The 16,825-nt window shown below is 36.0% G+C and overlaps 1 protein-coding gene across 1 annotated transcript in view; it reads left to right on the top strand.

Annotated features, from left to right (window-relative positions):
• GPHN (gephyrin) overlaps window positions 1–16,825 on the top strand; it is a gene marked incomplete at its 5' end in the record, with an annotated part of 348,385 nt that overhangs the window by 234,402 nt on the left and 97,158 nt on the right. Inside the window, one exon of the mRNA XM_039240741.1 lies at window positions 1,153–1,290. Within this exon, the coding sequence (XP_039096672.1) occupies window positions 1,153–1,290 (138 nt within the window). The remainder of the gene's footprint in view (window positions 1–1,152; window positions 1,291–16,825) is intronic.

Here is a 16,825-nt window from a genome sequence, read left to right as displayed (position 1 = left end):
TTTGAGTGAAATGGAAAGTCATTGGAGAGTTCTGAGCACCGGTTAGCACTGTCCAATTTAAAATGTAAAAGGATCACTATAACTACTGTGTGGAGAATATATTATAGTGGAACAAGGATAGAAGCAGGGGGACCAGTTAGGGGGCTATTCAGTTTTCCAGGAAATAAGTGATGGTTTCAACTATTGTAGTAATTGTGGAGATGGTAAGTAATGGTCAGATTCTATATATATTTCAAAGTTAGTTTAGATATGGTTCTGACAAAAAAGGAGGAATCAAAGATGTCTCCAAAGTTTTGAATTACTAACTGAAAGAATGGAGTTGCTATTTTCTCAGATGAAACAGCAAGAGAATAAGACATTGTAAGGATAAGATAGAAGGGTGGGGAATCAAGAGTTCGATTTTGGACATGTTAGCTTTGAATTGCCTGTTACACAACCAAGTGCATGTTGGATGACTTACATTCTTCTCCACCAGCTGTTTGGATGACATAAATCTAGAATTGAAGGTAGAAGTTAGTATTAGAGATATAAATTAGGAGTTTAAAGTATGGGTGATATTAATGCCATGAAGGGACGTGAATAAGGAGTGAGTAGTCAAATAATAATCTCCTGTGACTTTTCTGAAAATAGAAAATTTCCTATGAAACCCTAAATAAGTTCAAGTTTGAGTATTTCATTTTACTAATTAGCTCAGTAAGCATTCAATATTTGGTATGTGGTTAAGGACATATACTCTGTACCCAGACTACCCAGGTTTGAATTCTGGCTCTGCTGTTACTAGGTCTGGGATTTAGTCCAAGATATGTAAACCTCTTTTTCCTCATCTGTAAAGAAAGATAATAATAATGCCTCCCCCATAAGATTATTGTGAAGATTAATTAGAACAGTGCCACAATGCATAGTAAGCACTGAAAAGGATTATGCAGTAAGATCATTAAACTTCACCAAGTTGTGACAAATAATGTAACATTGCTGATTTGATTTAATGCTCCACCAAAGCAGGCTATATTTTGGAAGCAGGAGAAAATTTCTTACCTTATAATCTTCATTTACAGACATATGAAAATGAGAATGGATGATTCTTATAAAACATTTTCACTTTTTAATCAGTATTTCAGCATCATAGTCTTAGTTAATTATCTTCCTGTTTAGGTCACAGTGCTGTCGATATCACCAAGGTGGCTAGAAGACACCGCATGTCTCCTTTTCCTCTAACGTCTATGGACAAAGCTTTCATCACAGTCCTGGAGATGACTCCGGTGCTTGGGACAGAAATCATCAACTACCGAGGTACTGTTACATTTGCCCATTGCCTTTTCTCTTCATTTTTTCCAAGATTCATATAATATTAATACATGGTTTTTCTGAAAGAGAAAGTTATTAACAATTATCACAATTACTATCATCATTGTTTTTGCTTTTTTGCTTCTTATTTCTACTCAACTCTAAGATCAATCTTCATGGTATACAGAGCAAAGCACCCATAAAACTTCGTTTTCATTAAAAAAGAAGGAAAACAATCAACTATGTTTACCCCCTCTGTCAAAATACCAATACTCTAAATTAAAGAAAGGGTTATCAGCACTAACTGAGGAAAATAGTTAACTGTGAGTCTGCCTAATGTCCTTTTGTCAGAAATGAGAGATAATAAATGTATCTCCTGGGGTGCCTGGGTGGCTTAGTCGGTTAAGTGTCTGACTTATGCTTAGGTCATGATCTCATGGTTCGTGGGTTCGAGCCCCGCGTCGGGCTCTGTGCTGACTGCCAGCTCAGAGCCTGGAGACTGTTTCAGTCTGTGCCTCCCTCTCTCTCTGACCCTCCCCTGCTCACGCTGTCTCTCTCTCTCTCTCCTAGAAATAAATAAAACATTTAAAAAATATATATCTCCTAACCATGTTTTCTTTTGTGGAAAACATCTTTTTAAATGTAAAATATAAAAACTATATTAATTTATTCATGCATCACTGAACAACCAGTCTGACCTCAGTTTTTCTGCTTCATCCATCTTCTCATTTTCAATGAGAGCATATAAGCTCTTAGTTTAATAGCACATAGATACCAGCCTGCGAAAAGACAATGAAAAGGTAGTATTCCCCGATGTTTTCAATTTTTAATCAACCATTTCCCTTTCTAAATATTCAGCATAGAAGTTTTAGTGCAATTCGAATAAAATACAGTTTCTTAATTGTTTTTGTTATGCAGATAAATACAAAAGGATTGATTTTACAAATAAAGGACTTCATTCATGGATCCTAAAATATTCAGACTTCAATGAACATTAGAGATCATCTATATAAACACCATAATTTTTCTGCAAGGAAACTCAGACTCAGCCCAGCAGAAAAGGAATAGGATTAAAGCTCAAGACTTAAAGTTTCCTTTTTACTACATGTTAGTGCTCTTATTTCAGTATTAAAATATAAAAAATAATGATAGAAAACATAACAAATTCTGTTAAAATTCAAAGGTCTATGGAGCACCTGGCTCAGCTGGGAGAGCATGTGACTCTTGATCACAGGGTCATGAGTTCAAACCCCATGTGGGGTATAGACATTACTTAAATAAAACTTTTTTTTACAAAGGTCAGATTTTTTTTCCCAGTAATCTCTACACCACACATGGGCTCAAACTTATGATCCCATAAGATCAAGAATCGCATGCTCTTTCAACTGAGCCAGCCAGATAAGAAACAAAACAGATGAACATAGGGGAAGGAAAAAAGAGAGAGAGAGAGAGAAGGAGCCAAACCATAAGAGACTCTTAACTATTGAGAACAAACTAAGGGTTGATGGAAAGAGGTGGATGAGGGGATGGGCTAGATGGGTGATGGATATTAAGGAGGACACTTGTGATGAGTGTTGGGTATTATATGTAAGTGATGAATCACTAAATTCCATGCCTGAAACCAATTTTACCATATATGTTAGCTAACTAGAATTTAAATAAAAACTTGAGAAAAAAGGCTTAAAACTAGTGAAATATTAAGTGCCCAATTCTGACTATTTGATCCTTGACCCTACTTAGACAAAAGTTGTTTTTATATAGTTATATATCTTTGACTTACATTCTTTTAGATATGTGTATTTCATTAGGCTGAGACCTTTTCTCTCATTTCTGTTTTACTCCTCATTAAAGGAAATAAAGACTTAAAAACTGTTCAGAGTGCAAAATTAGCAATTAACTATATGATTTCAGAAATCAGTTTTAGTGAAATAGGTTTCTTTATATTATTAAAAGCAAAATATTCAGATATTTTCATATCAACATCAAGACATTTTCAGAAAATATAAATATAAACTTAAGCTGGAAAAAAGTTTAAATAATACTTTACCTATTATAAAAATAAGTTAACTGTCACTAGCTTGTTATAATTTTAGTAGAGTTTCCCTTAGCATCAGTCCTTAGGATAATCTCACTGTATATACCTAGTTATATTTAAACAAATTCCAGTCATTCTAAGGAAAAAACAGAACTGAAAATGGCCATTTTTATTTATCTTTTAAGAAAAAAAAAATGCTGTTGCATGGATTCTCTTTTCCCTTCATGTACTTGTTTCCCCTTCATTTGTTCATTAAATCAGTTGTCACTCACAAGGAAACAAACTCGTTATGGATAGTTAACTTCCTTGTCAAGTGTTTCCAGCCATGATGATAAAAAATAATAGTGAGGTTTGTGTTCAACCTTTGAGTTGGATTAAACTCCGGTTTTATTCCAAAAGAGTATTATAATTAAACCCCCTAGGCACTTTAGTTAGGTGTTTAAACGACAATACCGTATACAGAAACATACTCAGTTTTTTCAACATATATTTACTAAACCTCTGCTAAATGTCAGGTACTATGTCAGGTTCTGGATATATAAAGATGAATAAAACAAAACTCCTGCCCCATGGATCTTACTGTAGTTCAGGAGAGAGACAGGTAAATAATGTAGTACTTGTCTCCTTTATTGGCTCTTACAGGCCTGCCTTCCCTTTTCAATTCCTTAAATATAAACGTTCTCTGGAATTTTAGTCTTTGGCCCTTTTTAGATCTTACACATTTACTTAGGATAATCCCATGAGTGTCACGTATTATATGATTTCTTGATCTAGATCACTTCCCAGACCTTGCCTGAGCTCCAGACTCGTATACCAAATGAATACCTGCTGCTCATAAATTTAATATGACCAATACTAAACTTATTTTCTTTACCCCCACATGTTTCTTCTACATCCTCTGGAATCCATGTCTTGTTCTCCATCCCCACTACTATCAGTTTAGATTAGGGTATTTATTATTAACTTCCCAGGTTATTGTAAATTGATTCACCTAACCCAGCTAGCATCCTTCCAATCCATTCTCCATTTGATGCCAAAGTGCAGACATACCTCAGAGATATAGCAGATGTTCCAGACCACCACAAAATAAAGTGAATACTATAATAAAGGAAGCAAGTAAAATGAGTTGTTCAATTTTCCACTGTATATAAAAATTATTTATGCTATATGAACTCTATTAAATGTGCAATAGCATGTCTAAAAAAGAATGTACATACATTTTTAAGTTTTTATTTACATTTTAGTTAGTAAAATGTAACTACATTTACATTTAGTTTTTATTTACATTTTATACATGTAAGTTTTTATTTACATTTTAGTTAGTAAAATGTAACTACATTTACATTTAGTTAGTTAACATATAGTGTAATATTGGTTTCAAGAGAACAGTTTAGTGATGGATTCATCACTTACATGTAACATTCAGTGCTCATCCCAACAATATGGTTGGGATTAATTAATTCATGCCCAATTAATTAATGCCCTCCTTAATATCCATCAACCATCTAGCCCATCCCCCCACCCACCTCCCCTCAAGAAACCCTCAATTTCTTATCTGTAATTAAGAGTCTCTTATGGTTTGCCTCCCTCTCTCTTTTCACCCTCTTCTATGTTCATCAGTTTTGTTTTTTAAATTCCACATATGAATGAAATTATATGGTATTTGTCTTTTTCTGACTTACTTATTTCACTTAGCGTAGTACACTGCAGCTCTATCCGCATCATTGCAAATAAGATTTCGTTATTTTTGATGGCTGAGTAATGTTCCTCTGTGTGTGTGTGTGTGTGTGTGTGTGTGTGTGTGTGTGTGTACCTCGTCTTCTTTATCCATTCATCAGTTGACGGATGTTTGGGCCCTTTACACAATTTAGCAATTGTTGATAATGCTACTATAAACATCAGGGCAGATGTGCTCCTTCAGATCAGTATATTTATATCCTTTGGGTAAATACCTAGTAGTGGATTGTAGGGTAGTTCTATTTTTGAATTTTTTCTAAATTTATTTATTTATTTTGAGAGAGTGAGAAAGCATGAGCAGGGGAAGGACAGAGAGAGAAGAGAGAAGATCCCAAGCAGGCTCTGCACTCTCAGCACAGGGCTTGAACCCACAAACCATGAGATCATGACCTGAACTGAATCAAGAGTTGGATGCTTAACCAACTGAGCCACCAGGCACCCCCTATTTTTAACTTTTTGAGGAACCTCCATACTGTTGTCCAGAGTGGCTGCATCAGTTTGCATTCCCACCAATAGTGGAACCAATAGTTCCCCTTTCTCCACATCCTTGCTGACATCTGTTGTTTCCTGTGTTGTTAATTTTAACCACTCTGACAGGCATGAGGTGGTATCTCATCGTGGTTTTGATTTGTTATTTCCCTGATGATAAGTGCTGTTGAGCATCTCTTCATGTGTCTGTTAGTCATTGGTATGTCTTCTTTGGAAAACTGTCTATTCATATCTTTTTCCCATTTCTGAACTGGATTATTTGTTTTTTGGGTGTTGAGTTTGATAAGTTCTTTATAAATTTTGGATAATTACCCTTCATCATCTATCATTTGCAAATATCTTCTCCCATTCCATATGTTGCCTTTTAGCTTTGTTGATTATTTCCTTCGCTGTGCAGAAACTTTTTATCTTGATGAAGTCCCAATAGTTCATGTTTTTTATTTCCCTTGCCTCTAGAGACATGTAAGAAGTTGCTACAGCCAATGACAGAGGTTGCTGTCTGTGTTCTCCTCTAGGATTTTGATTATATCCTGTCTCATGTTTAGGTATTTCATCCATTTTGGAGGAATGTGCATACCTTAATTTAAAAATACTGCTGGGGCGCCTGGATGTCTCAGTCCTTTGAGTGCCCAAGTCTTGATACTGTTCACATCATGATCCCAGGGTTGTGGGATTGAGCCCCACGTTGGGCTCTGTGCTTTGCATGGAGCCTGTTTAAGATTCTTCCTCTCTCTCTCTCTCTTTCTCTCTCTTTCTCTCTCTCTCTCTCTCCCCCCCTCCTCCCCCACTTTCTCCTTCTCCCCCTCTCCCCTGCTCATGCTCTCTCTCTCTTTCTCTCTCAAGTTAAAAAATATTTTAAAAAGACTGCTGAAAAACGCTAATTATCATCTGACCTTTCAGCAAGTCATAATCTTTTTGCTAGTAGAGGGTCTCATCTTGATGTTGATGGCTGCTGACTGATCAGGGTGGTGGTTGCTGAAGGTTAGGGTGGCTGTAGCAACTTCTTAAAATAAGACAACATTGAAGTTTGCTTCATCAATGAACTCTTCCTTTCATGAACAATTTTTCTGTAGCATATGATGCTATTTGATAGCCGTTTACCTACAGTAGAATTTCTTTCAAAACTGGAGTCAAGCATCTTAAATGTTGCACTGATTTATCAACTAAGTTTATGTAACATTCTAAACCCTTTGTTGTAATTTCAACAATATTCACAGCATCTTCACCAGAACTAGATTCTATCTCAAGAAAGCACTTTCTTTGCTCATCCATAAGAAGCAACTCCTCATCAGTTAAAGTTTTATCCTGAGATCACAGCAATTCAGTCCCATCTTCAGTCTCTACTTCTTTTTTTCTCTTTCATAGTTTACTGTAAAGTTGGTTTCCATATAACACCCAGTGCTCATCCCAACAAGTGCCCTCCTCCATGCCCATCCCCCTTCTTCCCCTATTCCCCACCCCCATTAGCCCTCAGTTTGTTCTCAGTATTCAAGAGTCTCTCATGGTTTGCCTCCCTCCCTCTCCCCAACTAATTTTCCCCTTCTCCTCTCCCATGGTCTTCTCTTAAGTTTCTCCTGATTCACTTATAAGTGAAAACATATGGTATCTCAGACTCTACTTCTGATTCTAGTTCTCCTGCTATTTCTACCACATTTGCAATTACTTCATCCAGTGAAGTCTCAAACCCCTCTAAGTCATCCATGAGGTTTGGAATCAACTTTTTTCAAACTCCTGTTAATGTTAATACTTTTACCTTTTCCCATGAATCACAAATGTTATTAATGGCATTAAGAATGATGAATCCTTTCCAGAAGGTTTTCAATTTACTTGGCCCAGATCCATCAGAGGAATCATTATCTATGGCAGCTATAGCCTTATGAAATGTATTTCTTAAATAATAAGACTTGAAAATCAAAATTACTCCTTGATTCATGGGCTGCAGAATGGATGCTGTGTTAGCAGTCCTGAAAATAACATTAATCTCGCTATTCATCTCCATTAGAACTCTTGAGTGACCAGGTACATTGTCTATAATTTTTCATAGTATTCCCTGATAATTGCTTGTATTTCTGAGGGGTTACTTGTAATAAGTCCATTTTCATTCATGATTTTGTCTATTTGGGTGCTCTCTCTTTTCTTCTTGAGAAGCCTGGCTAGAGGTTTGTCAATTTTGTTTATTTTTTCAAAAAACCAACTCTTGGTTTCATGGATCTGTTCGACTGTCTCTTTGGTTTCTATATTGTTTATTTCTGCCCTGATTTTTATTATTTCTCTTCTCCTACTGGACTTGGGGTGCTCCTGTTGCTCTCCCTCTAGTTCCTTTAGGTGCACTGTTAGATTTTTGCACTTGCACTTTTTCTAATTTCTTGAAATAGGCCTGGGGTCCAATGTACTTTCCTCTTAGGACTGCTTTTGCCGCATCCCATAGTGTTTGGATTGTTGTATTTTCATTTTCATTTGTTTCCATATATTTTTAAATTTCTTCTCTGATTGCCTGATTGGCCCATTCATTCTTTAGTAGGATGATCTTTAACCTCCATGTTTTTGGAGGTTTTCCAGACTTCTTCCTGTGATTGATTTCGAGTTTCATAGCATTGTGATCTGAAAGTGTGCATAGTATGACCTCAATTCTTTTATATTTATTGAGAGCTGCTTTATGTCCCAGTATGTGATCTATCTTGGAGAATGTACCATGCGCACTTGAGAAGAAAGTGAATTCCATGGCCTCAGGATGTAGAGCTCTAAATATATCTGTCAAATCCATCTGGTCCAATGTGTCACTCAAGTCCACTGTGTCTTTATTGATTTTCTGTCTAGTTGATCTATCCATTGCTGTAAGTCGAGTATTAAAGTCCCCTGCTATTAGCACATTCTTATCCATAAGAGTGTTTCTGTTTGTGATTAATTGTTTTAGATATTTAGGTGCTCCCATATTTGGTGCGTAGACATGTATAATTGTTAGCTCTTCCTGATGAATATACCCTGTAATTATTATATAATGCCCTTCTTCATCCCTTGTTACTGTCTTTACTTTAAAGCCCAGTTTGTCTGATATAAGTATCGCTACTCCAACTTTCTTTTGACTTCTAGTAGCATGATAGATATTTCTCCATCCCCTCACTTTCAATCTGAAGGTGTCCTCCAGTCTAAAATGAGTTTCTTGCAGACAGCAAATAGATGGATTTTGTTTTTTTATCCATTCTGCTACCCTATGTCTTTTGATTGGGGCATTTAGTCCATTTACATTCAGTGTTACTATTGAAAAATATGGGTTTAGAGTCATCGTGTCCTTTGTGGAATTTATACTTGTGGTGGTGTCTCTGGTATCTTGTGTTCCTTGCAACATTTCCCTCAGAGAGTCTCCCTCAAGATTTCTTGTAGGGCTGGTTTAGTGGTGACAAATTCTTTCAACTTTTGTTTATTTGGAAAGACTTTTATCTCTCCTTCTATTCTGAATGACAGGCTTGCTGGATAGAGGATTCTTGGGTGCATATTTCTTCTGTTCATCATATTGAAGATCTCCTGCCATTCCTTTCTGGCCTGCCAGGTTTCAGTAGATAGGTCTGTCACCACTCTGATAGGTTTCCCTTTGTATGTTAGGGCCCTTTTATCCCTAGCTGCTTTCAGAATTCTCTCTTTGTCCTTATATTTAGCTAGTTTCACTATGATATGTCGTGCAGAAGATCGATTCAAGTTACATCTGAGGGGAGTTCTCTGTGCCTCTTAGATTTCAATGTCTGTTTCCTTCCCCAGATTGGGGAAGTTCCCTGCTATAATTTGTTCAAGGACTCCTTCAGCACCTTTCCCTCTCTTCTCCTCTTCTGGAATTCCTGTGATACGGATATTATTCCATTTGATTGTATTGCTGAGCTCTCGAACTCTCCTTTCATGTTCCTGTATCAGTTTATCTCTCTTTTTCTCAGCTTCCTCTTTTTCTATAATTGTGTCTTCTAAGCCACTTATTCTCCTTTCTGCCTCTTCAATCCGTGCATTGGATGCCTCCATTTAATTTTGCATCCCATTTATAGCATTTTTTAATTCATCACAACTATTTTTAAGCTCCATAGTCTTTGTAGCAGTAGTTTCTCTGATGTCTTCCATGCCTTTTTCAAGCCCAGTGATTAATTTTGTGACTGTTGTTCTAAATTCTTGTTCAGTTACTTTGCTTATATCTGTTTTGAGCAGTTCATTAGCTGTCAATTCTTTCTGGAATTTCTTTGGAAGAGAGCTCTTCCGTTTCATCATTTTGGTTAGCTTTCTATCTCTTGTTAGTTTTAAAAGCTTGTTATGCACTTTGCACCTGTGAGTGCTGCTGTACCAACGAAGGCTCTTTGACTGTCCAGGGCCTGTCCATTCAGAAAGTGTTCTTTGAATGGTGTCTCTTGGTCTCTCTTGTTGAGACCTTGGTTATTTTATTTTCCTACTTGTAGTGGGATTTGGGACTCTCTACCATGTGTACTTTGGCTTGTTTCTTGAGGTAGCCACTATAAGGTTTTCTCAGCGGACTCTGTCTCCTTTTCCTCCCAAACTCCTGGATTCTGTCAAGGTTCCTATGGCTTCAGGCCTTCTCCGTTTGAGAGATGGGGGCGAGTGAAATGTACGGAGCTCCCTACTTCTCCGCCATCTTGCCTCCCCCACTCTAGTCTCTCTTACTTTAGAGATAAGGTAAATTAAGACCAAAGAAGTATAATAATGTTCTTAAAGCTGGACACATAGTTATGATTGAAACCTAGGGTAATCTAGGATTCTTGACTCCTGGCCTGCCGTTCATTCTACTATAGGACACTACATCTCAAATCAATATGAAAATTATTCTTTTAAACAAGTACCTAGATGTGCATTTATGTGCAAAGTATTGTTCATTTGTTTTAATTTGTTTGGGCTGCAGGTGAATTTTCTGTTGTCTGTGTTCTATTCTTTAACATATCTACTATTTTCAGCTCCTATCTGCAAGCAAGGCCTTTAAGGAGCAACTACTCCACTGATTATAAATATCTTCCTTTGGTTTCTTGGGAGAGGCATACCTGGTGTAATAATGGATGATAGTATTTATAAGACTACCACATATGATTCATCCTTTTTGCTTGTAAAATGCATAATGTATGGAGCACCTGGGTGACTCAGTCAGTTATGTGTCCGACTTCAGCTCAGGTCATGATTTCACAGTTCATGAGTTCGAGCCCCAGCATCAGGCTCTGTGCTGACAGCTCAGAGCCTAGAGTCTGCTTCAGATTCTATGTTCCTTCTCTCTCTGTCTCTCACTCACAAATAAATAAACATTAAAGCTTTTCTTAAAATAAAATAGAATACATGATATGACTAAATTACAACTTTACATTTGCTACAGTACCAGCCCCTTACTGTAAAGGCAAATTAAAATATTCTGACATCATTCCCTGTAAATCCCCATCTTTCAGTTAATGATGGGAAAACTTGAGCTTTCAGAAAAAAAAATTATGCTTTCTTAGGAGCATTATTTTTGATTACATTATCTAGGCATTCTTATTTAAAATTACATTATCAGGGGCACCTGGGTGGCTTAGTCGGTTAAGCGTCCGACTTTCGCTTAGGTCATGATCTCGCGGTTCGTGGGTTCGAGCCCCGCGTCGGGCTCTGTGCTGACTGCCAGCTCAGAGCCTGGAGCCTNATTTTATACTATTATTATGCAACAACACAAATATTCATTCATATTACCAATACTACATGCATAATAATATAAGGTGATATTATTAATATTATATTTTGGTAGTAGTTTTATTTCTCTCCTATTAAAATTAACATATGAGAAATGATTTTAAATTCTTCATAGATGGGGCACCTGGGTGGCTTAGTCCGTTAAGCGTCCGACTTTCGCTTAGGTCATGATCTCGCGGTTCGTGGGTTCGAGCCCCGCGTCGGGCTCTGTGCTGACTGCCAGCTCAGAGCCTGGAGCCTGTTTCAGTCTGTGACTCCCTCTCTCTCTGACCCTCCCCTGCTCACGCTCTCTCTCTCCTAGAAATAAATAAAAAAAAAAAATTAAAATTAAAATTAAAAAATAAAATTACATTATCAAAGATTTTAGCATCTCTGACTTGGGTTCTTTGTTTTTCCAAAAAGGATTTAAGCAATTCTGGTCAAGGAACCTCTAAGCTTTTCTACTGGAACTAGTTTGAGACTGTAAAGTATCTCTTTTAAAATACTGACCACAGCAGAAGGACTGCTCCCTGTCTCTAATATAATAGTTAGATAACTGTATATCTTTAGGAGGTGATCTAAAGCAGAAATTCACTGCCCTCTTAAAGAAATTCAGAATCCCCTGATTAAAAGTGATAGGAGGTTCTCCCCAAAGTGGTTCACAGGTCATGCTAGGAATTCATTAACTCCTCCTGACAGTTCAGAGACTGTCAGGAAATAAGGGAAAAGGAAGTAAGATGCACTGGAAGTAGCTTTGCTATCAAACATACTCTTTACCTTGCTTTGTTTTTTAAGTAGTTGAGAGACCTTGGGCAAGCTACATAACCTTTCAGAATCTTATTTCCCTCAAACATAAAAATAGAAATAACATCTACCCAATAACGTCATTGTGAACTCCTATTAAAGGAACTCATATATATAAATCATCCAGTTTTCACTAAGCTGCCATATTTGGAATTTAGTAACTGATTTCCTTCCTTTCCTTCTCCATGTTGGAATTCTAAGATCATAGCCTTGGGATAAGCACATTGTAAATTACAAATTCAAAGCTAGAATTCCTTGGTTCAGCTGCATTTGTTGATTCACATTAACAATCTCTGGATCTCTATGCATTTTGTTGTAACCTGATTTATATTCCACTCACCCAGGTGTTTCAGGCCTGTGCTCCCTATCTCATTAGAAAATTAATCTAAACAGTAGTTTTCACTGTTTTCCTACTAATATCTGGTTGAGCTTTACAAAATTAAAGCAAAGAATTGAGATAGTTATATTTTAAAAAGTTATTGAGAAAGATATATTTTTATTATCCAAATTACTGCCATCTTTCTACCTCCACCTAGTAAGGTCTTTACCTAGAATGATCCTGTTTACCTGCAGATATCTTTCTGGGAATTGGTCTGTGCTGGCATTTGCTGTAGGTTTTAACATCAATGTGGCTACTTGAATTCATTCATAATTCCTTTCAGGTTGTCTCATCTCTTTAGACTCTTTAGTCCATAAACTTCATTGCACTTCTAAAATGTGTACATCTCATTAAATGCTTCTATTTATCCTTCTGATTACATCATTCCCTATATATTTCTTCCTGCACTCCTCAAATATGAACATTCTTATCTATATATTTGTGAAGTGTGTGTACATATATGTGTGTGTGTGTGTATGTATGTAATCACAATATCTAGGTAATATGTTCTTTTTCATATCCAAAGATTATGATTGTGTTACCAATCTGTTCTCTGTATTTGTGCTATTTTTCAGGTGCTATTTTCCTCCAATATTGTGGGTCTACCACACATTTGCTATTATCACAATAGTCGCAAGGCCTCTTTGTTTGGGGGAGTTATTTTTATAGTTCTATAATTGAGTAAAATTAATTCCCATAGGAATCAGACCTATCACATTGGCCTAATTATCCCTATGTTGCAACCAGGTAGACTTATCTTCCTATTTCATGCTTTCTTCTGTGCATTCCATCACATATTTCCATATATGCATCCTCTTTTTTTAAATAAAGCATATCATAAATATATCTCAACTTTAAGCAATTGTGATAGAAAATTATTTATATTTAATCCAAAAAGTAAGGAGGAATTTTAATATGATGTTTAAGTTAATTCACACAGCTCTGTTGAACATATCTGATGTTAAAACAAGATATAGTCTTTAAATATGATCGTTAGTTTCCCATTCTTTTTGGATACATCATTATCTTTTCACATTTTAAGTATACATGCTTTAGTTGACATAACTTACCTAGCAGTCTTTTTATTCAGTATCTATTTTGAAGTGTCATGGTCTATATTAAAACCATTAAGTTATGACTGGTGCAGCCGCTCTGGAAAACAGTGTAGAGGTTCCTCAAAAAATAGAACGACCCCACAACCCAGCAATAGCACTACTAGGAATTTATCCAAAGGATACAAGAGTGCCGATTCATAGAGGCACATGCACCCCAATGTTCATAGCAGTGCTTTCAACAACAGCCAAATTATAGAAAGAGCCTAAATGTCCACCACATGATAAATGGATAAAGATGTAGTTTATATATACAATGGAATGCTACTGGCAATGAGAAAGAATGAAATCTGGCCATTTACAGCAATGTGGATGGAACTGGAAGGTATTATACTAAGTGAAATTAAGTCAGTCAGAGAAAGACAGATATCATATGTTTTCACTCATGTGGATCTTGAGAAACTTAACAGAAGACCATTGGGGAAGAGAAGGGTAAAAAATAGTTACAGAGAGGGAGGAAGGCAAAATAAGACACTCTTGAATACAGAGAACAAACTGAGGGTTGATGGGGGAATAGGGGAGAGGGGGAAATGGGTGATGGGCATTGAGAAAGGAGCTTGTTGGGATGAGCACTGGGTGTTGTATGTAAGCGATGAACCACAGGAATCTACCCCCAAAACCAAGAGCATATTTTACACACTGTACGTTAGCCATTTGACAATAAATTATATTTAAAAAAGAAAAAGATGCTATACCCCCCCCAAAAAAAACCCATTAAGTTATGATTCAGAATACAAGCAATGGCAAAATGTTTCCATTAAAATGGAACAAAACTAGAATTTTTTTAATCTTTATTATTTTTGAGAGAAAGAGACAGAGCCAAAGTCAGATGCTTAACTAACTGAGCAACCCAGGAGCCGTAAGTCACTAGTAATTTTTGAAAGTCAATATCATGGGTGGTACTTTTGTTATTTATTTCTTCATGCATTCCATTTAGGAGTTTATTTTATCAGGTGTTTTTACTTTTTATAAAATACTTCTTGCATATTTTGCCTTTTTTAAATGAATTTTTCTTTAAATATTTATTTATTTATTTATTATGAGAGAAAGAACACACAAAAGTGCATGCGAGTGGGGGAGGGGCAGAGAGAGAGAGAGAGGGAGGGAGAGAGAGAATTCCACGCAGGCTCCATGCTCAGCACAGAGCCTGAGGCAGGGCTGAATTTCACAACCATGAGATCATGACCTGAGCCAAAATCAAGAGTGGGAGGCTTAACCAACTGCTCCACCCAGGCCCCCTCCTTTCTTTTAATAACCATGGCAATATCCTCACATAGGACCAATGTTGAAAAATTAGAAACTATTTTTAGTGTAGTAAGATATGTAGTTCAAAATTATGGAAATTAGAGTAAAAAAAATTTTTTTTCCTGTGGAACATTTGACAGTTTATAGGACAGTGATTGAGAAATTGTCAATAAAGAAAAGTTTAAATAGTTCAAACTATAGAAAAAACATTTTGTTTATTTACTTGTACTAAATCCTAACCGACAAATTCACCTCTTGGACTTAAGTGCTACCCATTTACCAGTGACACCCTATTTATTTGACCTGGATGTGGCAAAGTTTCCATCATTAAGTACTAAAAGAAGTGAGCACTTACTCTCATTGGAAACATTTCCTGTGACCTTAAGAACATTTTAGATATTTTTTAAAAGTACTTCCCCTAAAAAAGCATTTAAGTTAAATGCTTTTTACAGTTACACAGTTATTACTTTTAAAACTTACTATTTTATATATAGAAATGAATATATGTAACACAGATGTGGGTTATGGTACTCAGCAATAAAATAGATATCATGAAACCACAGCACAACTTAAGAATTAATTTATTACCGGTTGCATTGCATCTTTTTTTTATTGCTAAATCATTTCTGGTAATTTATTCCAAATTCTATAACTTTGCACAAAACTAATTTTTATTTTATGACATAAGAATCATAACATAATGCTTGCCCTTATTCATTGCTTTGGCAGGTAATGAGCATCATAGATGGAAAAATACAAATACACAACATAATGTCACTTTGAACCAGGTATATATTTTTAAAGCATAGGGATTTTTATTGTATTATTCCATAACCATGACTTCTGGAGTAACTAGAAAGTAATTAATGTACTTACTTTCATCATAGGGATATTCACCTCTCAATCCTTCACTCTTTTTCAGTTTATACATATGAAACTTTCACATAAATGAAGACTGTAATGCATAATTGAGATCTACAGTGTACCAAAATGTTGTCTAATCTTTAAAATATGCAATGAATAAATGGATAATAAATTATATTGGGATAGGCTTGAGGGGATCCACCATGTTAAATATTTAGTGTCTGTTAAATAATCATGAAGCTTTCTGTACATATGCTTTACTCCATTTTAAGGTTTTTTTTTAATGCTGTAACAACTCAAATCTGCATATGCTTCACCTTTTCTCTTAATCCCTAGTGTTAACTAATATTGTTCCTACCAATAAAAATAAGACAAAAACAGAGAGGGAGGCAAACCATAGTGACTCTTAAATACAGAGGAAAATCTGAAGGTTGCTAGAGGGGTGTTGGGTGGAGGGGAAAAGGGGCGATGGGCATTAAGGAGGGCACTTGTTGAGATAAGCACTGGGTGTTATCTGTAAGTGATAAATCACTGAATTCTACTCCTGAAACCATTATTACACTATATGTTAACTAACTTGGATTTAAATAAAGTTTTAAAACTAAATAAATAAAAGATATTGTTCCTACTAATAGTCATTTGGCCTGAGTAAGCATATGGTTATCAAGCCTGCCTCCTCAACTGTTTTGGCGAACACAATGGTTAGCCATTAAGTCAAAAGTATCCTTCAGTAGCCTCTCACTAGATTGGACGGGATGGTGGTTTTTAAATGTTGCAGTATCAGTGCTGTCACAACAAACTTAAGTAAACTTTTGAGGAATTTATAATCAACAGCAAATTGACTTCTATCCATGTTTATAAGAGGAAGTCTTAGATAGTATATTTGCTTTTCAGCCTTGTGTTGTCTCCCACATTCTTCCTATACAACTGATAGTATCTTAGTTAGCCAAAGTGAGGACAAGGAATCAATTTCCTGGACCAGAGTTTCCCCTTGACTTTCTCCAAAGCCTTCTTAGAACTAACTACACAGTGAACTTTACAGCTGTGAAATCATTTTGATAAGTGACTTTGAGAAATTAAGATGCTTTTCACTCCTATCCAAAAGCCATTTGGGTATCCTATCATCTTACTTTAGACACCAAAAAAAAAAAGAAAGAAAGAAAGAAAAAAGAATATTATCTGGGCCAGAATAAATGCCCATCC

This window comes from Hyaena hyaena, unplaced genomic scaffold (genome assembly GCF_003009895.1).
Source record: "Hyaena hyaena isolate Hyena2069 unplaced genomic scaffold, ASM300989v1 scaffold_179, whole genome shotgun sequence".
Classification (NCBI taxonomy): Eukaryota; Metazoa; Chordata; class Mammalia; order Carnivora; family Hyaenidae; genus Hyaena; species Hyaena hyaena.
Note: the sequence above shows the minus strand (reverse complement) of the source record. Positions and strands in the feature narration are given on the sequence as shown.